The 27,821-nt window shown below is 36.3% G+C and overlaps 1 protein-coding gene and 1 long non-coding RNA gene across 13 annotated transcripts in view; one reads left to right on the forward strand and one right to left on the reverse strand.

Annotated features, from left to right (window-relative positions):
* Positions 1–27,821, forward strand: part of LOC149501776 (uncharacterized) — a 423,933-nt gene that overhangs the window by 132,935 nt on the left and 263,177 nt on the right. The gene's annotated exons all lie outside the window — the stretch shown is intronic.
* Positions 1–27,821, reverse strand: part of dac (dachshund family transcription factor) — a 174,941-nt gene that overhangs the window by 38,311 nt on the left and 108,809 nt on the right. For 9 of the 12 annotated variants that reach the window (XM_028178636.2, XM_028178632.2, XM_028178631.2 and 6 more), the window contains 3 exons: positions 24,642–24,712; positions 22,763–23,032; positions 16,996–17,235 (listed from right to left, as the gene is read on the reverse strand). In XM_028178636.2, coding sequence (XP_028034437.2) covers positions 16,996–17,235; positions 22,763–23,032; positions 24,642–24,712 — 581 coding nt within the window. The remainder of the gene's footprint in view (positions 1–16,995; positions 17,236–22,762; positions 23,033–24,641; positions 24,713–27,821) is intronic. The other 3 variants (XM_089731882.1, XM_028178635.2, XM_089731884.1) reach the window with 1 other exon arrangement.

Genomic DNA, 27,821 nt, shown 5'->3' on the forward strand with positions numbered 1-27,821 from the left:
TCCACCACATCTTTTCTCGTGGGTGTTTGTAACGGCAACTAAGTTATTCACTGGAGACTGGGCGGCAGCGTTCTCTGAGTATCATACCAGCGTACCGTGATCGACTATCAGCATGTATTGGTCCTATACTGGGCCTATTGTAAGTCCCGTGGTAGTTACAACCGTTCTGCGTATTTCGGTCGTGAATCAGTCAAGCGTTCTAATTTAAAAGGTGACACAGTCGTCATATAATGCAATTGAATTTTCGACCTCATATCTCAAGGTGAGTGGTAGCATTGACGTTATGTTGTCGATAATGTTATCTAACAAATTTAAAAATATTTCTCTATTCTTCAACAAATTATCGTTCATTGAAAGTTATCTCTATTAAATAAATTTCCAGCTAATGTTATCATAAAGAACGTTTAGAATTAAATAAACCGTTCGCTGTTCACAAAAGGTATTGTATGAATTTAACAGTGAGTTAAACCGGTAACAAGGTCTTCTAAGGGGCCGATTAGGAGTATAAACACGGATTAAGTCATTCGGAATCCCCGTACTATTATTGTGAAGGAGTGAAATCGGGAGATTTGCATAACTTTCAATTAAACCTGACTGCCTTGAAATTACTGGGGTAAATGTTTCTAAATCTAAATTTGAGAATTATTACTTGGACGCAGGATTTCTTGTGTTAACGAATACCTAAACCATTGTAGTTGAACGTGAACATTTATAAGACAGTTTTGTGTATAAATAGAAAAAAATGCATTTCATTAAAACTATTCTATAACATGGTTTTCCTGTTATTTTGTTGAATAAAATTGAATGTTATTTTATTATGAATTTGTCTAAGTTCTGGTAGAATGTCCTGTTATTTTATTGAATAAAATTGAATGTTATTTTATTATGAATTTGTCTAAGTTCTGGTAGAATGTCTAAGTTTTAAAATTAGAATGTTATTTGACACTAGGACTATTTAATGAATCGAGTCCCCAATTTTATTGAATCCTTGCGCGTCGATCGTAATAGCAATCCGTATGGTGATGGCGTTAACGATGGAGCGAAATTTGAATAGAAAGAGGTCATGTCGTTCATAGTTTAATTTGGTCCCTTATTCAATTAGGTATCTGCGCTGCGTCTATCTAATGGAGGTCGTAAGGGGATCAAGCTGATTAACTTGCGTTGTTATCACCTACGGTAACTACACATAGCAATCGCTACATTAATTCGAATTGAATTCTTTGTTTAAAATATATGACAATCTATTTCAATTTTATAACGTTGAATTTATTTAAATCTTTCGTAGTTCAGCTTGCCATGCAAATGAAACTTCCTTAATATATAGCAGAACAAAAAAAACGAATTAAACTAATAGGAACGGAAAAGTCATGTACGGACCTATTTACATTTATGTATATGTATATATTTCGATATTTAGCATAATAATATATGACAAAATTCTTAGAACTTTTTTATTTGTTTATTGCTTAGATGGTTGGACGAGCTTACAGCCAGCCACCTGGTGCTAAGTGGTTACTGGAGCCCATAGACATCTACAACGTAAATACCGCCGCCCACCTTGAGATACGAGTTCTAAGGTCTCAGTATAGTTACAACGGCTACACAACCTTTCAAGCCTTTCAAGCTTGCTTCATGGCAGAAATAAGCACGATGGTGGTACTTATCCGTGCGGACTCACAAGACGTCTTGTAAATTATAAATTTGCGGGTTTGATTTTTATTAGTTACATTTGTTAAGTACGTTTTCTAATGAAATATTAGAAAAAATGGTACTTGACAGCGGGATTCGAACACCGGTACATCGCAAGATACGAATGCACAGACGTCTTATCTTTTAGGCCATGACGACTTCATTATTTATGTTTCATTAATTATAATCTGTATTTTGTCACTACTGTTCAAAAATGGATAGATTTGACTTGAGATTTGTTCATGAAAATATTTGTTATTATTTTTAAATTTAGACATACATTTGTTATTGGTTTATAACAATGAAACTTCATTGATATTCACAATTTTAAGTACTACCTGGTCAATAAACTTGTATGTATTCTGTAATACTTTTTTGCCAACACACCAATCTGTGTATTACTGATAATTAATACCCGCTTTTCAAATACATTCATGTTGTGATTGAGTTATTGTTGTAACGATTGTTTCAAAATTTATTGTGAATTAAACAGGACCGAACCCAGTTCACAAAATTAAACTAATTAATTTGTGTGTTTATCTTCTTGATGTTGGTCCCGCAAATATCGTGTTATATTCAATGCAGTGCTCGCTCGGTAATCTGTTAGCGCTTTAATTATTCCATTGGAATTTAACATAATACAGTGTTACTATGTACCCAATTAATGTTGTTTTATTTACGCATATTATGCGGAAGTTTACTGGTGGTAGGACCTCATATGAGTCCGCACGGGTAGGTACCACCACCGCGCCTATTTCTGCCGTGAAGCAGTAATGCGTTTCGGCTTGAAGGGTGGGGCAGCCGTTGTAACTATACAGAGACCTTACAACTTATATCTCAAGGTGGGTGGCCCATTTACGTGTTAAATGTCTATGGGCTCCAGTAACCACTTAACGCCGGATGGGCTGTGAGGTCGTCCACTCATCTAAGCAATAAAATAAAATAAACTTTAAGTGTACGATTTTTTACTTTCCAAGACGATTGCGGGCCGCTTTCTATATTTACTGAGCAAGCCTTGACTAGATATTGAGTGGTTACGATTGTCACGGATATTGGCACTGCCTAGGCAATAGTTAAGACGTTGCCTGTCGCTAAGGATTTCTCTAAAACCTCGTTTGACTTAGTAGTTCAGGAGAACTATACATTCTGGAACTAAACGGTAAGCCACAGTAATCATCACTGGAAACTCACTATGGACAAACATTGTGGTTCCAGTTATTATGGACGAACTCTGCTGCGAAAATAGCGGTTTTTTTCAGCCCACAGACGTACATAGATGAATAAAGGCCTCCCCTAAGGTTCGCCACATAATACTAAAACGACTTATGCTATTTTTCCAAAATTTTACTCTTCTCTCTTTTTATTCACGAATGCCATATTTATTCTATAACACATCAACAGATAAGAAAATTTAACTATATTTTCATAAGTAATTGAAATGGAATTGCTTTACAGCGTGCTAGGGGTATAAAGCTTGATTAACACAACCTTCAGATTCTGTAGTCCGATGAAATTTTCATCAAAAATAATGAGCTAAACAAAATCTTCTCTATATAATTGTTAAAATTTTCACGAATGTAATTAATTAACGTGCAGAATACGAAAACATTGTTCATGGTCACGTATCGATTGTCGAAACGGTATCAACATTAAAACAACTACGCAAGTGAACAAGAACTGAATGAGCAAAACAAAACACGTCGCCGATATAAATCTACAATGGAATGAACATACATGTAGAATGCTCGATGAACTTAGTTGTACTCATGCAGCGTATCAAGACACAAAAATCTTCGCGATAAAACGGAGACAAGTTAACTTGTGCCCGTACCGGCTATAATAAGGCTCCGGAATAAAGGTATGAGTATCGCACAAAAGCTATCTCGGAATGGGATCTTGTAAATTGAAACGTTGCATTCAATAGCGCAGTGTTTCTTTATAATAACAGATCTTATTAGTTCTCGTGAGTGCAGTAGGAGCTACCCATTAGTAACTCCGTTGGTGTGACCTTTTCCAAAAATAATCTTGTGACTGTAGTTCGTAACTATGTAACCTGAGATCCAAGGGTGTTCTGTGAAAGCAGTCCATCCGACTATTGTTCATAAGATACAGATTTGCGAACTTGAATTTAGTTTTTTTTTTTTAAGATAGCTTCTTCTATTCTTCTCCCTAATTTCTATTTTGAGCTCACTCGTGCTTATACTGTCCATCCAGGGACTCACTCACTCCAGTTTAAAGAACAGAACTGTTGCGCTTTCGATGACACTGAGTTCGAACAAATGTATTAAAGAGAGCAGTGAAATTCATTGTATACCAATAAACACTAAGCAATAGACGATAAATAATACGATAAAGATTTCAGCTCATCAAAACTAATTAAAAAAATTATTCAATACATTCAAGAAAAGTAATCGGAAAATTAATGTGAATCAATCCGAGGGTCTTATATAATTTAGAGGGCTTTTAGTTAAGAATGGTTTCGCACATGAGACGTAAATTAAGTTTACCGAGGGATGGCCATTAAGAGCCCGCGTCGGCATGCAGCCTATCTCGACATCTCGCGATTTGTGAGTAGAACCGTCTTAACAAAAGGCCATTCCCGATGGTGGTCTCTTGGCACTTAGTGGCACATAATCTTTGTTTGTTTCCATTAACGTTCCCACTAATACGTACTATGTAATTACCATTATTGTTTTTCTTAAATTTAATATTAACGATTTGAATAAAGTAATAATCAAAAGAATTTGGCGACCAATAAATCAACTCAAACTAAACCATAAAAAGATTACTGAATAAAATGTTTCCAATGAAAACGTTTATCGATAAAACGAATAAAAAAAAACGAATACACTAAAGCGTAACACTCGATTATTAAATCGATCTTTATGTCGGATCAATCAAATTTAAAACCTGATCGAGTTGCGTCCGACGAAAAATTATTACTTTATAAATAAAATAACAATAAAAATGATGCGCTTGCTCCAAGGGAATATATAATTATGGACAATTATTATGATTCGAAACTGAATGATCGATAGATGATTGAAAGGATCGAAACCGATGTGCCTCGACAAAAGGATCGTTTTTGATTACGCGACTTCATTCCCCAGAGGTGTACGTAATTAGATGGAATACGTAAGAGATCGAAAAACGTTTATAAGACGATCGTCCGGCGTTTCTCAAAAAGCCAATTTCAGGTTTATTTTTTAGTCAGGAGCCAAATGTGATTCCCAGTGTGGAAGGGTCGGAAGAGAAAATTCTATTTCTCTTCAATTTCGTGCACTCAGTAAAAACAACAATAATATTTAAATTCTGGATATCGCCCTCTGAGACTTGAACACAGATCGAGAGCACGTCACGATGTTAAAATAATAGCCTCTTATTTGTTTCTCGCTTCTATTATAGAAATATATTTCTTTTTAACTTCAAATATTCACCGCATTCGAAAGACAAAGAATTAACCTATAGATTAATCTCAAATTTCTTTTGTCAATTTCGTGTGGGTGAGCTGAAAGTTAAAAGTTTAATTTCAATGTTACATAAGTTATTACTATAGCGAATTAAGACATATTTTCACAGCCCCCGTATCAGGAAGACAAAGTTGAGCTTGCAGTTAAAATAACAATTAAAGTCTTCCTAAAATTTACGACTTTAAACTGCTGAAATAATTTTGAGCGACCTCCCTGTCGCGGGCAACCGAAATTGATCCTTCTGTACGGAAGCGAAAACGTTTATTACGGCTTGTTCTATGCTCTGTTTCACGACGTTTTAAAATGAGTGCATTCAAACAAAACTGCTTCGTTGTTAAGGTGAAATTTTAATACTAACAATATAAGAAAATAAATGCTGAGGAATATCTTTGATTTAAACACTTTAGAGTCCTTAATTAATATAGATTAGTATTGTAGGAATGAAATGTTGTTTGATACAATAATTTAATTAGAATATTGTTGTTATTAAGTTCAATTTTAATCCAATAGATTAAACATAAATATGTTTAGTAAACCGATCCTATTAAAAGGTAAATTCAAAGTAACGATAATGGTTGTCGTGGCGCGGAAAACGAATTTTCTTCCCTATACTACTTTTTTTGAATTTACAAACCGGCAGCAATTTTGTTTTATTGTTATTAGATTTTTCCGGCTTATGTCACACAGCGATGTCACTGCAGAGGATTATTCCCGCAGTCTCTACGCTAATAATCATAAGAATTGCTTCACTTTATTATGTGTGAAATTTAGAACGTAAAAATTTGCTCTTGCGTGTACTTTATGCTGATGATTTTCACATTTCCTGCTACAGAATAAGAACAATTTTAGAATGAACGTTTTTGAGTACGTGTCGTAAAAAAGAAATTGTCTAGCAGTGCTTTATTTAGTCCGGAGATTTTGTGTACGACACATGATTTCATGAATACGTAACCGCTCTGTATACATTTTTAACTGAAAAATGGCATAGTAATTTCGCGAGAAGACGAAGAAATTGTTGTTTAAATTACAAACATTTTCAGAGAACAAATAATGAAGATGTCGCCACAAAACTGACTAAAAAATAGTAGCGTATCGAGCGTGCACCGCCTGAATAACTCGCGGTGTTATCAGCGCACGCGCACCCAATCTGCGATCGAAACGTTCTGGATAAGATTATCCAGTAGCCTTGTATTATTTTAATGAGACTACACGACTCCAGGAGATCCAATACGATACGAAAAAGCTTAGGTAACGAGCCGAATAAAAATGTACAGGTCAAAAAAGATATCAAGCAGCCGTGAGGTGACGCGTCCTGCAAAGGAAGCATTCGCCGAGAGGGATTTTTAAATTAGCCACCGAACACGATAAAGTTCTGTACATCGACAGAGCAGCTGACGGCAGATCGGCTGATACCATTATGTCCCTGGTAAGGCACCGATTAAAAAATATTCACATTTATAAGCGGACAACATCTGTTGGTATTTAAATAAGATATAAAAGCGAGAGTCCGCGAATGTTTCATTTTTTGTCTACAGGTTTCCTCTCCCCGTCGGAAGCTCCCCTCTTTGGACGTATTGGTATTAAAAATGTAAGGGAGATTTATGCGAATGGCTCTAAGCTTTCATTAGATGTTTCTTATGCGGGTGTTTTTGCGGTCGCCGCTCCCTGACCGGTAATTTTTCATTTTTTGCGATGTTCCGTCGCATTACTAGATTTAACTGCACATAAAGAATATTAATGCTACGACCGAATCGCGGGCAGGTGTGCGCTATGACTTATTTTATTTCAATTCCCCACCCATTGGGAATTGGAATTACACTTCAATGTTTTTAATGAAAAATAATGGTATATTGTTTTTTAGTGAGTGAGTGAGCGAACAACGATATACACAGCTGGAATTTTTGTAAATCTGTTATAAATCTTTGATATATCATTATTGAATTAAGGCGTTCGTTGCGAAAATTTATTGTTCATAATTCATAAGTATGTCAACAAACAACTATGAAAATGCAGATGTATAAAATATGATCTTCCTTGACGATTGTATCAGACAGGATGAAGAAAGGCATCAAAACGTGCTGTATTCAAGACATCACATCGAGATTTGTACCAGAACTTTTCTCTTTCGAGTCGCAGACGGATTACAATTTTTTTTTACTTATGCTGAGAGCTTTGAGAGGCTATTCAGCGTAACCTTAACTAGTAGGTGAACTCACGGGGCTCAAACCTGACGACGATGCTAACATGAACCCTAGCAAGAGCCGTGCTTCGCAGAATTTACAACCGGATCGGCAACGCGACCCACTGAGAAGATCCGGCGAGAAACTCAGTGGGCTGTGTCTGAGGGTTAATTTACTCGTCGAGACCTTCGTCGCAAGCGACGGGTTCCACGAGAACGATGACTGGTGCTTGAGGTACCTAAAAGCACCCTTAGTGGATCGGGAGGAGATGACGTGCTTGGGGCGACGTCGACTGCTTTCCATTCTGTCCGCAGGATCGGGAATGTAGTTACCGGCGGCCACGGTGAGGGGGTTCTCGTGTCGTGCCGCTTTATCGAAGTGGCAATATGATTTGATGTTGATGTTATGTTACATTTATCACGTAGTGAGAATATTCGGATAAATGACTGGTGCCCATATTATAAAGCTGCACGTTTAGCCACCTCCATTCTGTCTATTTCTGCCGCGTTGGAATTGTGTGTTTATGTGTGAGCCAGCCGTTATATAGTATAAGAGACTTCGAACTCATGTCTCCAGGTCAGCGGTGGTATTCACATTGTGATATCTACTGACTTTGTTAACTAATTCAAGTCGGGTGATCGCGAGATAGTTCACATAATCTAGTAAAAAAAAATTGGTCACTATTCCCTCCACATTCAAATTTCGTAGAACGAAAAACTTTTAAACTTATTCATGCATTTATGCAATCATTTCTCGTACATCTCCGAACCGTAAACAAGAGCATCAAACGTATTATTCCGGCTCATAATTCTGTGTGTAAATTACAACTAGAACAAGCGTACACGTTTCACCCCATAAGAGACACACGTCCAAATATTATGATCCCCATTGTAACGTCCAAAGCAGCGAAAGAAAGTTCTGTTAATATTGGAGGCTGGAATCATTTTTAGAGCAATGTTATTTATTATTTTATATCCAGGTTTCGAACACCGCAAAAGTCTTTACCGAATCAATATCTAGAATAAAGATTTACTAGCATTTATGTGATACTTGCAATCAAATTACTTGTTCTTAAATAGTTTTACTATTCCTAAACGTAAAATTAATGAAAACTTGAATAATTAGATTCGACAATTTTGTAAATGATCAAGTCGCAATTTTTAAACGAAATATGCAGCTCACAAAGACACGCACATGCAAAATTCGGCATGCGTCACATTAAATTATTTCAGCTTAGTAATTCCGAGCGGTTAATTATTGCGTACAACCTGGGAGGAGAGTTGAGAATGTAATTATTATTAAACTTTACGATTGTCTCACTTTACCCCTTCATTTCAGGATACAATGCCAAAGGAGCTTAACCGCCCAACATATTCGGTGCAATTCGCATGTTCGGTTCACTACGTAAAGTTCAAATTCGATATCAAGAATAACAAATTTAACATTCTCCGGATTTTGCTATATTAGATGCTCGGATCCTGAGGGAGTTTCTTAGCTTGTTGCGGTACAGGATTCATATTTGAGTCGCTGTCTATAAATTTATACGTACGAGCCCGTTTCGAATGTAGCCACGGTAATTGAAATATAATACATAGAGCCACAATTAAAGTTTAAAGAAACAGCTGAACTTGGTTTAGATGGATACTTATACCTACTCACAGTAAATAAATGATATAATGCAAACGCTTATTACAGACCAAATTGACCTAAAGAGTAAAATTTTACCAACGCAATTGCGCCTTAGATTTTATGTCTCAAAATTGACCCCAATATTTCTGTGGTCGACTTATAGGTTTGACGTTACGTAACACTGCATACGTTGTGACCAATAGACCAATAATTCAATAATACGCGTAATAATTAAAATAGGGTAGAAAGGATCGCTGTTAGTCTAGAGACTTTGCCACTTTTTTTTCTATCGTTCGCTGGTAGCCTAAGAGGCTATTATTCCAATTATGCCCGGACGGGTAGGTGAGCTCACGGGCTCAACCTGAGAGAATTTGCTAACACTAGCCTCAGCAAGGGCAATGCTCCGTAGAATCTACCACCGGATCGGAATCGCGACCCACTGAAACTCGGTGGGTTGTTGCCACTGAGCGAGACAGATGGGAACTCGAGGGCTCTGCTAGAAGGTTTGGATCCATGTGATTATACCCTAAGGTACACGTTGCATTCAAAGCTGTCTATAGCGCGAAAATTTGTTAAACATGTTTGGCATTCGGTGTCTAGAGCAGTCTTTAGTCCACTGGTTTTCTCGCCGGGTCTCAGTGGAATCGTGATTCCAAACCGGTGGTAGATTCAGCGAAGTACCGATCTTGCTAGGGCAGAGAAAATCTACATACCAGGTTGAACTCAGAAAAGGATCAGTTTAGGTGTAATTGTTCGTATCTCGTATGTGTATGTTTCCGGCACAAATATCACAGAGGAAAATTTTAGTTTGAGGCCGTTGAAAGTGGAACATTTTAATAGTAATGAAAATAAGCAAATATATTAATTACAATGTTTAATATATATTTCTTTGTAGTTCCAAGGAAAGTTACGTTTTAAATATAATATACAAAGCTTTCATCTCGTTTTGCGAATAACATCAAAAGCAAAATAAAATTTCATAGTTTTCGTCATTTATCTGACGAACTCATGTTTTGGAGGACGAGTTGAATATTTATATATTCTAAATATAAATAACACAGAAATTTCTATGAAACAACATTATTGTTGTTACTAAGCTTTACAAAATCGATTGGCAAAATATAATCTGCTTTAGATATCAAAATTACTATTCAATATTTTCATTTGTTTATGTGAATACCGTTCACATTGAATTAAATGCTTACGCTGTCACATAAAAATGCACTTTCGTAAAAAAATCCTGGAGTAATGCAGTTATTGGAAAAATACGAATAAAACTTTATATTTTTATCATCTTGGTATTTCTAAAACTAAATTTGATTATTGTTCATTAATCATTTATTATCAATCATTAAGTAAAATAAATACCAAAAGAAGAAATAAAAAAGTCTACCTATAGCTCGTTACAATGGATTTACTACTGGAGATACCTATTTAATAACCCAAGGAGGGTTAACGTCAGACAGGCTGGTTGCGAAACTCATGCCAAATCCCTTTGCAGCATGAACAAACGACATGCTGCGCCGACCCCAAATAATTTGGGATATTTTATCCCATTAAGAAAAAGAAGAAGAAAGAAGTTATGTAGCCAGTGCAGTTGAGACTCTTAAGTCATGTCTCAAAGTAGATGATCGCATTAACGTTGGCGTTGTGGTATCGATAAGCTTCAGTAACCGCTGTCAAGTGGAGGGTGAGCTTTACAGCTGCTGATTTACATTAGCAAATTAAAAACTGAACATAGCATAGAGCATTTTCAAACATAGCTATATAGGGTAGTAACTGTTGGCAGTAATATTTGTAGGTTACGTTCTGTTCGAATAAATCGCATATCAAAAGATGTTGAAAATCAAATTGTTTTTTAAAGTTGCACGCTATTTTTAACAAACTAGTTATGTATGTATAATTTATTAAATTACCTAATATATTTTGAATACTAAATACGGTAACCACAAAAAATGGAAAGTCATGTTTTGCATAAAACTCAGATAGTAAAATATTAACTTGCATTCGTTTTCTCTACGCATAGGGTACCTACACTTAGATATTTTATAACAAGGTAAACCGCATCGGGGAATGACATCGGTCTATGCTAAATGGCGCGCGTGTGGTCGGGTCGCGTGCGCAGAGTAACCAAAGTGACGCGCGCATGTAATCCAATATGGCCGACGTGTCTTGTGCCGGCACATAGAATGGAATTTGAATATGCAACAGTTAATGTCATTTATTGTTTGCATAAATCGATTGGTCTGGAAGTCACAGCCAGTGTACATTATATTTTTGTAATTGCGACTCGTTTTATATATCAATGTAACCTACGATATTTTTAAAAAGTTGTGTTCATAAAAAAGACACTACTAAAAATTTTGCATACCTTAAACAATTTAAAAAAATAAAAGAAATTGTTTTGAAAAGTAAATATTGTAGGATTCTTAATTAATTCGATTCTTGTTAATTTTATACACATTTATAGAAAATCGATTCGCTGAAGAAAAAAATTAGATGCGAATAAAAGAAATGAGAAAAACACAAAAAAAAGTATAGGTACATTAATTATTTTCTAAAACACGTGAACGTTAAATGAATGATTCTAAAAAGCAGCTTTAAACTAAATTTAATTCTCACGAAAATCGAAGTAAACAAACAAAGATCACATTTTCGATTCCGTGCCAGCAAGCCGTGCACAATGGTGCGAAACCTAGCGCACCAACAATGCGTCGTTGGTGTATCGCGCGCATCACGCGGTGGCTCGCTCAGCCGCCGGCTGTTCGGCGCTTGGGAGCACCGCGTCGTGATGGACAGCCGCACTCGCTAATACTATCACAATACGATGAAACGTGAACCTTTGCCTAACCTAACTAACGTTTTGTTGATGATGCTATCTTACATTGTTAACGAGTTTGACTTTAGAAAAATTTACCTGACTGCAGATATTATTCTTCCAAAACATATCTGTGTACTTAGTACGAGTTTTTAAACGTTCTCGATAGCGTAAAAGTTAGCCCAATTTTGTATGCAGTTATGCAGGAACAGCGCCCCTAACGGCAAACGTAGGCAAATGATCCCATTCCATACAAATATGAGCTAACTTTTACGCTATCGAGAACGTTAAAAAACTCACACTAAGCACACTGAGCATATGTCAGTTATTTATTATGTAGGTATATCGTCAAATTTGCTATTCATTCTACTTTATTCGGTTTTTACGACTGGCAGACATAAATGAAGCTATTTTTATGGTTTAATCTCAAGTTTTTTATTGTAATTCTATTATTCTTACGCTTCGAATACTTCACAAAGTTTTTGTGGTCACCACCTGTTTTTTTTTTCCTACCTAAGCTGATAGCCTTGAGAGGCTATTTCAGCGTAACCGTGGCTAGTAGGTGAGCTCACGGGGCTCAAACCTGACGACGATGCTAACACGAACCCGCAAGAGCCGTGCTTCACAGAATCTACCACCGGATCGGAAACGCGACCCACTGAGAAGATCCGGCGAGAAACTCAGTGGGCTGTGTCTGACTGAGTGTTAATTTACTCGTCGAGCCCTTCGTCGCAAGCGACGGGTTCGACGAGAACGGTGACCGGTGCTTGAAGTACATAGAAGCACCGTTAGTGGATCGGGAGGATCCGAGATGACGTGTTTTGGGCGACGTCGACTGCTTTCCATTCTGTCCGCAGGATCGGGAGGTCACCACCGAGGTCTAAGGTGCTATTTATCGACTACTGCGTGCTTAGTGCGAATTTCTTAGTCGTTCTCGATAGCGTAAAAGTTACCCAATTTTGTATGCAGTTGGAACAGCGCCCCTAGCGGCTATGTTTGTACGCAAACGATCCCATTCCATACAAATATGAGCTAACTTTTACGCTATCGAGAACGTTAAAAGACTGAGCATTGAAAACATCAACTGCTCTTTGCAATTTTAATTAATATTTATTTTCAGGTATTATTTTATTGCGAAGAACCTAAGTCGTCAAACCTCGTTGCATATTTTTATCTACAGAAAACATCGTTACGAAACGCCAAAACGAATCAGCATTTAATGAAATCCCTATAAAAGTTATTTACGCGACAAAATCGCGTTCAATCCAGTAATTTAGTTTGGACCGATAATGTCGCGACGTCGTGGTCAGCATTATAAAAGCTTTCATATCAATTGAATCCATTAGCTGAGTACACATTCCCGTCTGTCTATTTACTCATCAGGTTTTTATCATTCGCCAGTTCTGTTTGTTCGATCGGTCACTTCCACATTATTGATGGCCCTATGAATGCCCAAACTAAATGAATGAATTTGCAAATCGCAGTATTTTAATGCGACCGAATTAAATTCACATACGCAACACCAGAAATGTGTCTCATTTTGACGATTGTGTTACTTTTACATTATTCAGTGTTGTCCTAAAAACTAAAAGATGTTCGTAATCAGCATTCCTAATACTGATTAAAGATCCGTAAAGTTAAAACATACCTTATTACTATAGTCTGTATATTACTTTGAATAGTCACATATTGCAATTTTCAAAAAATAATAATCAAGTTGCGGCGCTTGTTGTATAGATGGCGCTAGGCGCAACAAATTGTTAATGATTTGAATATCGCTCGTAAATAAACTAAACGAAAAGCAATGAGATGCGTATTTCCATTTAAGACTAAGCCGGAATCTCTACAACGAGAGCCCATAAACTTCCTATCGGGCCGTGTGCCATTTGTCCGTTGAACAGCACTTAGCTTAACAAAAACTGATAGTTGTTAAACAAAAGAGGGGAAACAAAACTCGAACAAGGAGAGCGGATGATTTCGCCGAGAAATAAACTAAGCGGTACGAATTAACAAGGATAAAGGCTTAAAAGAGTAGCCGAAGAAGATTTATGTCGCGATGATCGCAATCGGAACGATTCGGCGATTCTTCTTTTTTTTTTTTGGTTGTCAATGACCGTGTTGGTTTTACTGGTTGAACAAACGTATATTCTTTCGTGTAGTAAATTTAAAAAAAATACAATTTCTACGTCAAGTGAGCCAAAATAAATATGAGATAACATTCACAAATTAGTTACTTTAGATCGGAATTATCTTTTCGTGGACATATTACACGGTAGTCGAGCGACAAGCGCACAATATGACACCAATTTCCCATTCATTGCCAGTTTATTTACACGAACGAATCGACAGCATTTTATCATGTGTCCTTTCACCCAACCCTTCCCGTGGTTATCTGATAACAGTTTGAATGCGGTACACATTTGTTCACACGTCATCCACTGTGCACTAGTGTAAAAATTGTTAGCGAATGTGCCTAGATAGCGATCTGCTATTTGAGATTGTGGGGATGCTGGCAGACCTATGTTTACATGTGTTGATGGAAAACGGTACGGTTTGTGGACACGGGAAGATTATTTTGTTCACTTACCTAAATGAAAAGTTTTGTTCTTTAAAGATGAAGAGAAACTCTCAACACCCAATTTTTTTTTTATTTATTGCCTTTGTAGGCAGACGAGCATACGGCCCACCTGATGGTAAGTGGTTACCGTCGCTCATGGACGTCAGCAATGCCAGGGGCAGAGCCAAGCCGCTGCCTACCATAAAGTACTCTCCGCAAGCCTCGTTTGAAGAAGGACATGTCATAGCGCTCGGAAAACACCGTGGAGGGGAGTTCATTCCAAAGCCAGATGGTACGTGGCAAAAAAGATCTTTGGAAACGCACTGTCAATGAACGCAGCGGTTCCAGATAATATGGATGAACTCTGCTCCGATGGCGGGAGGTGCGATGATAAAAAGGAGATGAGGGAATCATCTCGAATAATTCCTCAGAATAATTATAATTATTGGGATTCCCCCTCCGAATAATTCCAATAGCTTTATTTTTGTCAAAAGTCAAGCACACCATGATCTAAATAACAAATGAATTAACGGGCAAGGAAATGAATAACATAAGTTTGGCCCTGATGTGGATGATGTCCATGAACAAATGTGAATTACCTACCACGAGATAGGGTGCATGCTCGTCTGCCTACAAAAGTAATAAAAAAACTGAATACCTTTCATATTTGGTGCGTAGGATAGTTGTCATTTAAGTTAACCATATCTATAACAATGAGTCTAATGAACGTCTTTAAATCGAAGACTTCCGAAAAAGATGAAGGTAATTTTACTATGCAACCGATCATGTTTACCTTGAATCTTTTACTTTATCTTAAATATATCATTAAAATACTTTATGATGGTTTTTTGTTTGTTATAAAAGACATGAAATAATTCGCAACTGTGGATCTTGAAGTTTTTTGGTCAAGATATCAAAAACCAGAACTCAGTAGAGAGGTTAACCCGGCCAGATGGAGGCGAAGAGAATTTGTGGAAAGGCGATCTCATACCGAGAAGATAAAGACAATAGACCATTGTCCGTTATTACTGTAATGTCTCAAATCGCAAAATAGATCATTGGATCGTGGTGAAACCATTGAAATGTCACAAAGAGAACAAGCATCCAATATGCAGATACCATCTGTGCAACAGATAAAATATGTATATTATTTAATATAATATAATAACATATAAGATATACAAAGTGAAATATACAGAAAACTCGACTCTTCAACTTCAAGTACACCATATTATAAATGTGAAAAGGTAACACCTACCAATTGATTCGAAACGAACTAAAGCGCGCTTGTACCAATTTTCGTAAAACTCACCAATATAGTTCGCCACATTTAAAAAAAACTCCTTCATAAATAATAATATAATATTACTATCATAATAACAAAATTATCGACTACTCTCGCACTCTATTCTGAATCTTATTCCATAGATTTAGAGAGCTATTTCACGAAAAAATATTTATGTATAAGGGGGAGAAATTGAACCTTTTGTTAGCCTATAGCATTATTATTTCTCATTTTGTTTTGTTTATTAATTCAATTGGCTGCAGGCGCAATATTGATATTCAGGTTTGATGATGACTCGCGCGCTACGACTCGTCTTTCTTAGCTCGCTACATTACCTTTTTATTTAGGCTTACAGGTTTTTTGTTTATTTTAAACCTTCTTTCTAACTTAAAGCTAACGTTCCTTTATTCGGAATTCAAATTGTGGGAAATCATAGCGCACGACCGCTGTGAAATAGAGGAATGACGCGTATAAATAACTCGCAGAAATATCAATTAAACAATTATGCTGTCCGAATGGAATCGTGTGTAATGATAGTGGGGGCTTGGCAATAATTCAGACGCATCTGCACTACGGGTATTTGCAAAAGGCACGACGCGATACGAGTTGGCGTTTTACTCAAACGCTGTCCTTCTCATAATTCGACGAGTACACTGCTTTACATTCATTTTTCATCACACAGTTGAGATTCAATTCTTATGTTCACGTAGTTAAATAGTTAGATCGGAAGCTATTTTGAGATGAACGAATTCAGTTGATCAAGCATTAGGATTACCGTTTAACTAATAATTTAAAAGCCAAACAACAGCGTAATTAATCCACTATCCGGTGAGATATACATTTATACGACGCGGTTGTTCGGGTTTTTAAACTGAATAGTGGCTATAATAATACAGTGCAACATAATGTGATGCAAATATGTGCCTGCTTATAATACAGAACACGTGATACGTTGAAGTTAACTACAAGAACAGCGAAGGCCTATTTATATGGTCTCAACGTTGCAAATAGTTGTGATTATGCCGTGCCTATTTACACTAGACGACAATAAAATACATATATAAGTGTATATGTATGTGTGTGTGTGTGTATTTATATATATTTCACGGGATTGGTACAATGCGCGTAATTCGTTTCCAAATGATTCTTGTCCACCTAATGGTCTGGAAGAGATCGCTCTTAGCGATAAGACCGTCAATTGTACTTCTTTTGTATTTAATGTTTCGCATTGTTTTTTTTTGTGTACAATAAAAAATACTCTCCTTCTCTAAAATACATACCGAATTCAATTGTCTTTTTAATATTTAAAATATTAACAGCAATAATTATTTCTAAAATCTAAATACGTATATTTATTACGAGCTTACCTTTTTCATAACTGATTTGTCTTTCCTGTTGTCTTGCGTTATCTGCGGCAACTTTTAACAGGCCCTGGATATTCCTGAGCAACGTCTCGGTGGAGGAGACGAGGGTGTCAGCAGTGGGATCGACAGGAACAGACGTTGGTGTCACGGTGGGGGGCGGGTAGCTCACGGGAGCCGGTGACGTCGATGCTGGAATGTCGCGCTCTCCGTCGCTCATATCTCCCCCTGATGAAAGGTAATACACTATTTTAATTTAATATAACTGCACTTTACTGAACTAGTAATGGTAGGAATGGGTCTTTATTTTTTATAAATTTAATATATACATATCTGTTTTCCTATTTTGAACTAAGCAGAAAAAAATGTGTGCAAACATTCATCTGTTTTAATTAAATCGTCTCATTGGCCTAATTGTTAATGACCTTATTATTCTTCGGGTCCTCGTGATCCCTCACAGGGCACGATTGGGGCCTTAGGGACTTGATTCTTACCAAGTATCTTTGTCCAAGATATTATTGCAACGAAACAGTCGTGAATTTCAGTTTGAATGAAAAGACAACCATATTACAATTGAAAAGACTCTTTTTTTTTATTGCTTAGATGGGTGGACGAGCTCACAGCCTACCTGGTGTTAAGTGGTTACTGGAGCCCGTAGACATCTACGACGTAAATGCGTCACCCACCTTGAGATATAAGTTCTAAGGTATAGTTACGACGGCTGCCCCACCCTTCAAGCCGAAACGCATTACTGCTTCACAGAAGAAATAGGCAGGGTGGTGGCACTTACTCGTACGGACTCACAAGAGGTCCTACCACCAGTAGACAAGAGGTCCTACCACTACTTCATTCTTTAAAAAAACGGCTTTGTTATAACTTTGTGATAGGATTTAAAAAACCTAAGTACACTTATTCTAATGTAATAGCTGTGTTTTATCTACATCGTGTTTCCTGCACCAATAACGCAGGAGAAACTCTCGTTCTGGGACCATGGAATAGTTTTTTTTTAAGTAATAATTTGTTCTATTAATTTAACCACTACCCAATACTAAATTATAATTTTTTTTATAATTCCCGTAAGTAAGATTGTTATAGTCTACCATAAAAGGAACCATAAAGAAATAAAACCTGGCAGCCCTTTAAACGTACAATGTTTTTGAATCGATCGCGTGTATCATTCATTCGAATTGTAATTATAAGTACGATGAACATAGATATTGCGTGGTAATCGCCGGTACTAAGCTTTGATACAGTGTTTCGCATTCTGATCCGAATTCCGTTATGAGGAATGCCATTTTATTCGCTAGGATTAGCAATAAAGCGTTCGATTTGTTTTTGTAGCATTTTCTTATTAGTATTAATTGTTTACAAGAGCTTATAGACTTCACAGGAGGAACAGCACTATCTAAGTTAAGAAAAAAAGTGGAAATTGCAACTGCATTGTGAAACGGTTAATTCATCCTTCAAAGTAAAACACATCACTGCTTTGCAACAGAAATAGTAAAACAGCACGGTAACAATTACAATTACTCATACGGATATTGTCCGTATGAGTAATTGTAATTGCCCTATCACCAATAAATACGATAAAACGTTCAAATCGTATATTTCTACTTCATCTACGTATATTTTAAATTCTTTATTTTTCACATATCTGTTATATGAATCACCAAATATATGAAGTGCAATTATTATTTTTAAACGACACGCCCAACAGTTTTGTTCATTACGATACTGCGGAAAAAACCTTGCCAACAACAACTAAGATTCGTAGATATATTTCACTGTCATACATCTAGAAGCATCTGACAGAATATATCCAGCAAGTATCGAGTTGTTAATTCGCAAAAATCTTGTCAATGTCGACTTCATAAAATTTTATGTGGCCGTAGCCAATGTTTCTGGTACATTTTACGATGTTGGGAAACGCGGCGATGAGTTCACGATTTCAATAAAAATTGACGAGATAATTACAATAATGTACGTCTTGTGTCAATAACGGACCGTGTCCACAAAAAAATGAATGAGTTTTGAATAGCATCTCTCACGGTCCAAAATAATATATCGATACATTTAATTTAGCTGACAAGATAGTGACCGCTCATCAAATAATGAAGACAACATCGTTTCGTCATTGTCGATGGGCACGATAGCACTCTCGTGTTGTCACAACACCATCTACCTAATAAGACCAATTAACAACAACCTCCCAAAACGTACTTAACGAACTTAAACTCTATTACTTTTGTTAGTGAGATTATATTCATATACCATGCCAGAGCCTGCTATTGCTTTGTATAGTTAGATTTTATTTGTGAAATTTTACAGAAAGGTTATTTAAGAAATAAACATAGAGCACGTTTGAAAACGAGCTTTTTTTGAAAATAATCATCTCGTATCGCAGTTATTCTATCGTTTTCAAGGATTTTACATAAATCTGAAATTTAAGAGTAATTATTACTATATTTTAACACGGCAACTGAAGCTTAATTCATAAACTTTCCTTCAAACCGTTGGCAGTGATCCGTTCCCACGGTCTCTCATCATTTTGTGTAGCTTGTAATAATAACTACAATACACAATCCGTATTGTTTCGCTTAATTTCGCTATTGTACGCTTCAAGTATTTACATTTGCAACCGCTGTTATGGTTCGGTCTGTTTATAAAATTACGCTAACTAGAAAACGAGGGGTTGTTTCGAGCACTAGATATTATTTGTTATTAAACAAACATTCCCATGGCACTTCTTTTTAATGTTTAAAGTTAAATAATTCGGAAGATTTTCGAAATTTTTTGAATATCAAAGTTGAAAGGTCTTCTGTCTGCCCACAATCAATCAAGCCGATCATTTTGTAGGTACATTAGATGATCTGAACTAATCTGAAGCAAGTTATATCAGATATATTTTACTGGTGGTAGGACCTCTTGTGAGTCCGCACGGGTAGGTACCACCACCCCGCCTATTTCCACCGTGAAGCAGTAATGCGTTTCGGTTCAAAGGGCGGGGTAGCCGTTGTAACTATACTTGAGACCTTAGAACTTATATCTCAAGGTGGGTGGCGCATTTACGTTGTAGATGTCTATGGGCTCCAGTAACCACTTAACATCAGGTGGCCTGTGAGCTTGTCCACACATCTAAGAAATAAAAAATTAAAAAAAGTTTTGTTTAGTTTGATATATTCAATATATATAAAGTCTCGGCGCTTTGATTACTCTACGGTTTCGTTGGCCATTAAGCAGGCGAGAAAAAGAAAACTTGATTTTAATCATAACACTTACTTATTTTACACACGAATAACTCTTTTTATTTTCAATTGTTTTAAACATTTTCACATTCCATTTAAAACAGCCGTAACAGCATTTGTTGTTCATTGAAGTTGATCTAATAACTACTTTCTGCTTGAATGATAAACAACGCAAAGTAACGAAATGGTGAAGTATAAATTATGTTGTTGAGAACGTTAGTGCTTTCTACTTCTAGTTCAAGAATCACTTCTGCTTTACGAGTATATTCAAAATCAACGAATATTTTTATATTTTATATGTCAAATAATGTTTTTTTTTTTATTGTTATATGCGCTAAATTTTTTATCTGGGTGCTAGCAATGCCAAAGGTAGAGCTAAACTGCTGCCTACCGCCGAATCTTCTGAGAAATGTTAATGTATCGTCAAAATAAACTTTCATCATTAAAACGAATTCTAATCGATAGGATTATAACGATTGTATGAGACAGGATGAAGACATCGAAACGTGCTGTATTAAGACATCACATCGAGATTTGTATCAGAACTTTTCTCTTTCGAGTCGCTGAACGGATTAAATTTTTCTTTTTTTTACCTATGCTGATAACCTTGAGAGGCTATTTTAGCTTCGCCTTAGCATGCAGGTGAGCTAACGGGGCTCAAACCGGAGTGATGCTATCACTGGCCCTAGCAAGTGCAGTGCTTCGCAGAATCTACCACCGGATCGGAAACGCGACCCACTGAGAAGATCCGGCGAGAAACCCAATGGGCTGTGTCTGTGGGTTAATTGGCTCGTCGAGCCCTTCGTCGCAAGCGACGGGTTCGACGAGGAAGGTGACCGGTGCTTGTGGTACCTAAAAGCACCGTTAATGGATCGGCAGGATCCGTAATGACGTGTTTTGGGCGACGTCGACTGTTTACCATTCGGTCTACAGGATCGGGTATGTTACAATATTGTATATTTCTGATTGTAGCTGTTATAAATTAAGACTTTTCGAATATACATTAAAGTTTTCATAAACAATTGTCTCTTTTATTTTCTACTTTCCCGTCCACGTAATCTTTTATGTATTTCGGTGATCATTCAACGATATTTAAATTACTTTAGGAAAAAAAAAACATAATTACTTGAACAGTTCCGCTAATTCATCATACAATGTGCGGGTGATTTCAACCTGATCGTATCCCGTCAAAATAAAGGAACCATGGCTTTATGGTTGATAATTCGCGAAGAAAATATGAATGGCTGAAGGTTTCTGGGCTATTACTCGGTAATTTTGCTCAACATTACACGCCAGGTATACATATACCCATACGAACGGGTGATACCTCGTGTTAAAGTTACTCGAACATTTTCTTGTCATGCGCGACCGTGATCAAATTGAAAATAGCTAGTTTAGTTAATACTTAATTTCATTACGTGAACCCTATATGCGTTTATTAATCGCCATAGTATAGTACTGAGATCTCATGTCTCTAGGTGGGTGGTAGAGGTCACGTAGGATCTCTATGGGCTCCGATAGCCACATAGCGTAAGATGGGCCGTGTGTTCGTTCACCCATCTAAGCCATAAAGAATACATATAAAAATCGCCTTAAATTTACTATGCAGTACTTTCCTTTAATTTAGTGATAATTATTGACGCTATTTAATTTTAATTGCGTTCTAGTTAGTTCACTTGATATTTGAGTTTCTTTTTTTAATTTTATTTTCAAGAAAATAAATAAAAATGTAAATATTTGTTAATCTCAATTAAGTTCATACACAAAAACGGTGCCCACGTATGTACTAGAATGTTTTATTTAATTTGTTTAAATCGTCATGTAACATCTGCACTGTTGGTTTGCCTTATTATTTATCTATACTAAACTATACTAATATTATAAAGAGGAAAGATTGGTTTGTTTGTTTTTATTGAATAGGCTCCGAAACTTCTGAAACGATTTGAAAAATTCTTTCACTGTTTGGAAGCTACACTATTCCCGAGTGACATAGGCTATAATATTTTTTTAAAAAAAGCCGGGATCCTTACTAAAACTCCAATAATGTAACCCAATGTGTAAAAAAATTACCTAAAATATTCTTTACATTGCGTGCCCTGCGAAAACTCTTCATGATAGAATAAAATAATGTACTACGACTTTGTAGAACACATTATTATTTACAAAAGGTATCGCAACAGCATATGTCTAACTATTATAGTTATGCCGCAATAAGTGTTCTTTTATTTAAAAAAATAAAACAATGTCAAATATCGTTGAAATTTTTGTTCGAGACCCGAGCGCAGCCGGAGCGAGCCGCTAGTGTTATTATAAACAAACAAAAGTTTAATTGCGTGGAACGAATCAGTTTCTTTACCAAATATGTTTAAGTGGTAGGCAGCGGCTTGGCTCTGCCCCTGGCATTGCTGAAGTCAATGGGCGACGGTAACCACTCACTATCACGTGGGCCATGCGCTCGTCTGCCTACAAGGGCAATAAAAATAAAAAATAAAAAAGTGAGACAACTATATTCACAAAAAGCAACAAACCTTCATCTTCGTCTTTGACGTTGTGGTCGTCCTGATCGGAAAGGGGTGCGTCGCTGTCATCGGAGTGCGAGCGAGGTGAAACAGCGGCTGTGGCTGTCGAAGGCATCCTCGGCGGCTGCGGGGTGCGGCGTGATGCTGCTGAGCTGCGGCCACTGGCGGAGCCGTCGCCTCGCTCGCCGCGCTCACGGTCGTTCCGATCAGAACGTTCGCGATCACCCCCCGAACCGGACTTAGATAAGTTCAGCACCGGACTATGTCCTGGCGATGAACCTGTCATAAAATCAATCTAGCGTTAGTATTAGCGATTAAACGAAATACATGAATACATTAAAATACACAATTAAAAGTCGTCGTGGCCTAAACGATAAGGCGTTCGGTGCATTTGTATGTAGCGATGCACCGGTGTTCGAATCCCGTAGGTGAGTACCAATTTTTCTGATGAAATACATACTTAACAAATGTTCACGATTGACTTCCACGGTGAAGGAATAACATCGTGTAATAAAAATCAAAGCCGCAAAATTATAATTTGCCTAATCACTGGCGGTAGGACCTCTTATGAGTTCGCACGGGTAGGTACCGCCACCCCGCCTCTTTCTGCCGTGAAGCAGTAATGCGTTTCGGCTTGAAGGGTGGGGCAGCCGTTGTAACTATACTGAGACCTTAAAACTTATATCTCAAGGTGGGTGGCGCATTTACGCTGTAGATGTCTATGGGCTCCGGTAACTACTTAATCGTCCACCCATCTAAGCAATAAAAAAAAACATGAGCTACACAGTCAGCTTATGTGGCTTTTTAATCGACATCATTAAAGAAATTGGAAAATTCGAGCGAAACTACACAAAGCTTCTTAATGACTATCACTATTGCTTAGGTGGTTGGACGAGCTCACGGCCCACCTGATCTTAAGTGGTTACTTGAGCCTATAGACATTACAAAGTAAATGCTGCCCACCTACCTTGAGACATGAGTTCTAAGGTCTGGGTTTTTAAAGTACAGTACAACGGCTACTCCACCCTTCAAACCGAAACGCATTACTGCTTCACCGCAGAAATATGCAGGATGGTGTTACCTACCCGTGCGGACTCACAATACGTCCTACCATCAGTTACCACGACCACTTTGTCCTATCACCAGTTAATATTACCATTCGTCTGTTGTAACATAACCATTAACCTAATTACCTATTTTTCTACCACTTGTAGGTTTACGGGTCGATACCATCATTCTGCCTTCTACCGTGAAGCAGTTATACGTTCCGGTCTGCCAGTGGAACTTCTATTATTTAAGTTCAAATGAGATTTCGCCTTGATATTTCAAGATGAGTAGCAAACGGCATACATGCTGTGGTGCTTATGGGTCTTGGTAACCGCATAACACTGGATGGAGAATGAGCTTACCGGACCATCTAAGATTAAATTTTTGGAACGAAGTTCCTTATGGGGGGGGGTACCCTAAGCAAAAAAAAAACGTCCGTAACGTAAGATTTTTATTATTTATGTATAGTCTTAGTATGATGGCTATACAGTGTCTAATGTATAGTCTACGTGATGACGTTTATTATTATTATTCATATAAACAGCGGTGTCTTTGTATATTATTATTTAATATTTTTTATAAATCATTGTGAATAAAATAAAGTTGATAACTTTGTAAAGTAGCTTTTTTTTATCAATAAAAAATGTATACCCGAATAATAATTTTCTTTATACCTCGAATACTCGTAGAACTTAAAATTAATATTTTTATAATAAGGAACTTCGTTCCTATCCGGTGTCCCGCGACATCACAAATCTATTTTTTTTTTTTATAAATCTTCTTTCTCTAATTTACTGGATGTAATAATTTTATATTTAAGTTATTCATCAATATTTCTTACCGTTATGCGATCCTTCGCGAGCTTTATCCATCGCCATAACTCGTTCCATATCGCCTCTTTCGTCACGCAATCTGCAACAACAACGCGATCCGACATTAAAAACAAATAATAAAATTTTATTTCGACAAAATACTTATAATTAATTACATATATCGTTCCGCTCTTGTGTCTAAAGTCGGTCACGCTACCTCTCGAACCGAATCCTGGCAAAGCTACTGACAAACGTTTTTATCATTTGAAACCATAAAGCATGCTTCCCACTGAGTTATGTAGCTACTACAAAGGCAGACGTATAATATTATAGAACCCCGCTGGGTCCTTTGTGAGCGGATGAAGACGGCGTGTGTAATCATTTTGTATGCGGATCTCTTGTGTAGCCACCCTAATTCCTTAGCTCCTTTTTGATTGTAAATTATTGAAGTTTTGATGCTTCCGTTTCGATTCTGTTTTATTAATATTTGATTATTAACTTTTGCCATTGGGATTTTTTTTACATCGAACACTAGTTTTACTTGAAACGGCGGGCTATAGATGTACGATTTTTTTTCTATATTTGAGGCCTATAAAATCAAAGGCAGCTAAACGCCTTAATGTCGTAAATTGGATTAATAATGGTGCTATCTTGTTTAATTAGTTGGACACGCTTTAGTGTTTTCATGTTATAACAAATGCTAAGCTAAATCTCTAACAAATTCAGTTCAAAAAATTTATTTTTACTCTGTACTAAGTACTAATAAACAAAGTTTTATCATTTAAAATTCAGATTATTAGTAATATTCTCATTCTTTATAAATCTGCTTTAAAATAAAGAATATCGTAGCTATCCGAACAAAGTTATTTCAGCTTCTCAAGCCGGGAGTGTTGCTAACACTGGCCCTAGCAAAAGCAGTACTTCGATGGATCGGGAGGATCCGTAATGACGTGCTTAGGGCCGATTTTTGTAGTTTACCTGAATATTTGACAGATTGGATTTAGCTGCCTTTGATTTTATAGGCCTCATTTCTTCTATATTAGTATAACGTAAAAAAAATTGTAGTCTTATTTTTTAAATTTAAACAAAAAAGTAATTCATTAATTATCCACAACACGTCGCTTCAAATTCTGAAACTTTATCAAAAGGAACACAGATTAAAAAATGAATTCGTTTCGGAAACCAATTTCGCTCATTTCAAAGGAGGGGTTAATGTTACAATTTTTGCCCAGTAATGCCTTTCGAGCATTTGAATATAAATGACGTCTGAAAGTGAAATGTAACATACATAATAAGTGGCTGTTTTAAGCTTTCGCGGAACCCTTTTGTGGTCACAGAGTATAAAGAGAACAGAGATATTAGTTAAATTAAATGAGAATGTAGTTATTAGTTTATTTTAAATTTAGAAATACTATATGAATAAAATATATATGTAATTGGTTTTGTTTAGATTTTTTATTATAGTGTCTTTCTGATATTTCAGTGCTGTTAAAAGCGCAATGATCACGGTATCCATTTATATTTTCATACTACCTTTCAAATAAATCCAATCTTATATTATATTATTTAAAATTATTCCAAGTGTTTATTTCATAAAATTCTACTGGATCGAATATACTTAAACACTATTTGGACTAAATTACTTTCAGTAACTAGTACAGTACTAGTTTCCGGTTTTAATACTAGTACCTACTATGAGAATTTATTTGAATATAAACTAAATAGCCATAGATAAGTAAACAGATCGATGTCATCTTGAGTCTCTGCGTTACAATCCTAATCTGTGAGTGAACCCTCAGAATAGAGTCGTTTGCCACTTTACTGACGAGTCACGAAGCTCTGTTTGAATTTAATATATTTTTCATTTCCGACACCATTAATATGTAAATCATTTTTCTATCTTCATTGGTGCATTTTTATAAATTCAAAAACAGCTGTATTTCATATTAATAACCTATGAAGAATAGATTCTGAGAACAAGAGACGAGACTTTGTAATTTATCACTTTGATGAGATCAAATAATACGGGATGATTGTTAAAAAACAAACGAATATCGGAAACAAGTTCATGCTTCAAAACGTTAATATGATGAATGATATTTTTTATCAATCCACTAGAGCTGTTAACAAGGCCTCTCAGATCCTTGACGAATACGAAAAGGAATCGAATGAACCGATCGGACAAAAGATAACTACCAAACAAATAAAATAATAAATTATTTTCATTTCCTTCATTTCATTTTTATCTCTATGTGAGTGTTGGTTTGATTGATGATACACTAAAAGTTCACTTAGTACTCAATTTAAAGTGTGTTAGTTAACAGAGGAGAGGATTTTATCTTTTTCAATCTCTATTCCATCTATTTTCAAATTCATTTTTATATGCAACTTTAAATTAATTTATTATAGGCACTTTACAAAAGTACTTATAATTATAGTAGTTCTGTTAATAGCATTAAAATCTGTTGAATACCATTACCCACAATACATGGAGCAAGCTATCTTATATTTGTGTATTATCTAATACATAAAATCACAACGTGCGGTTTTTTTTATTTGTTAGTGTTCAGTGAATTTGCGCGCCAATTTTCCGATTAAGGTGAATCTTTGTATAGTTGCTATTGATTCAACGTATATTCTGTCACCGTACAATGACGCGTGAATATTTTCAATAAATAATTTTGCCTAATTAATGTGGTGACAGTAAAGTGTGACTACTACACTTGCTATAATTATTTATTATTCACCAATGAAAGAAAAAGTGAAAAAAAAGATGTGTGGTGTCGTGGGACACCGCATAGGAACGAAGTTCCTTATTATAAAAATATTAATTTTAAGTTCTATTCGAGGTATAAAGAAAATAAAGCTGGAGATTTCGCAACAACCCACGGTCATTCGGTAACGTGCGAACTTATTGTGGTACACTTTAGTCACGGTTGTTTGCATAAGAGTTAGTGTATTGCGCAAACGAACGCTCTGAGATCGTGGTCAATGAATGATAAAAAAATATGTTAGTTTTTGTACGTTATTACAAAGTTAAGTCGTACACTGTGTGCATTAGTAATAAAAATCTTACGTTACGGACGTTTTTTCACGTTTAGGGTACCCCTCCGCATCGTCCCATAAGGAACTTCGTTCCAAAATTAACGTAATAAAAAAAAGATTAAAGAAACATTTTTTTGTGTCTTATTTACTTGATTACATAAAAA

The sequence above is a fragment of the Bombyx mandarina genome, chromosome 12 (assembly GCF_030267445.1).
Source record: "Bombyx mandarina strain Sakado chromosome 12, ASM3026744v2".
In the NCBI taxonomy this organism is placed as follows: Eukaryota; Metazoa; Arthropoda; class Insecta; order Lepidoptera; family Bombycidae; genus Bombyx; species Bombyx mandarina.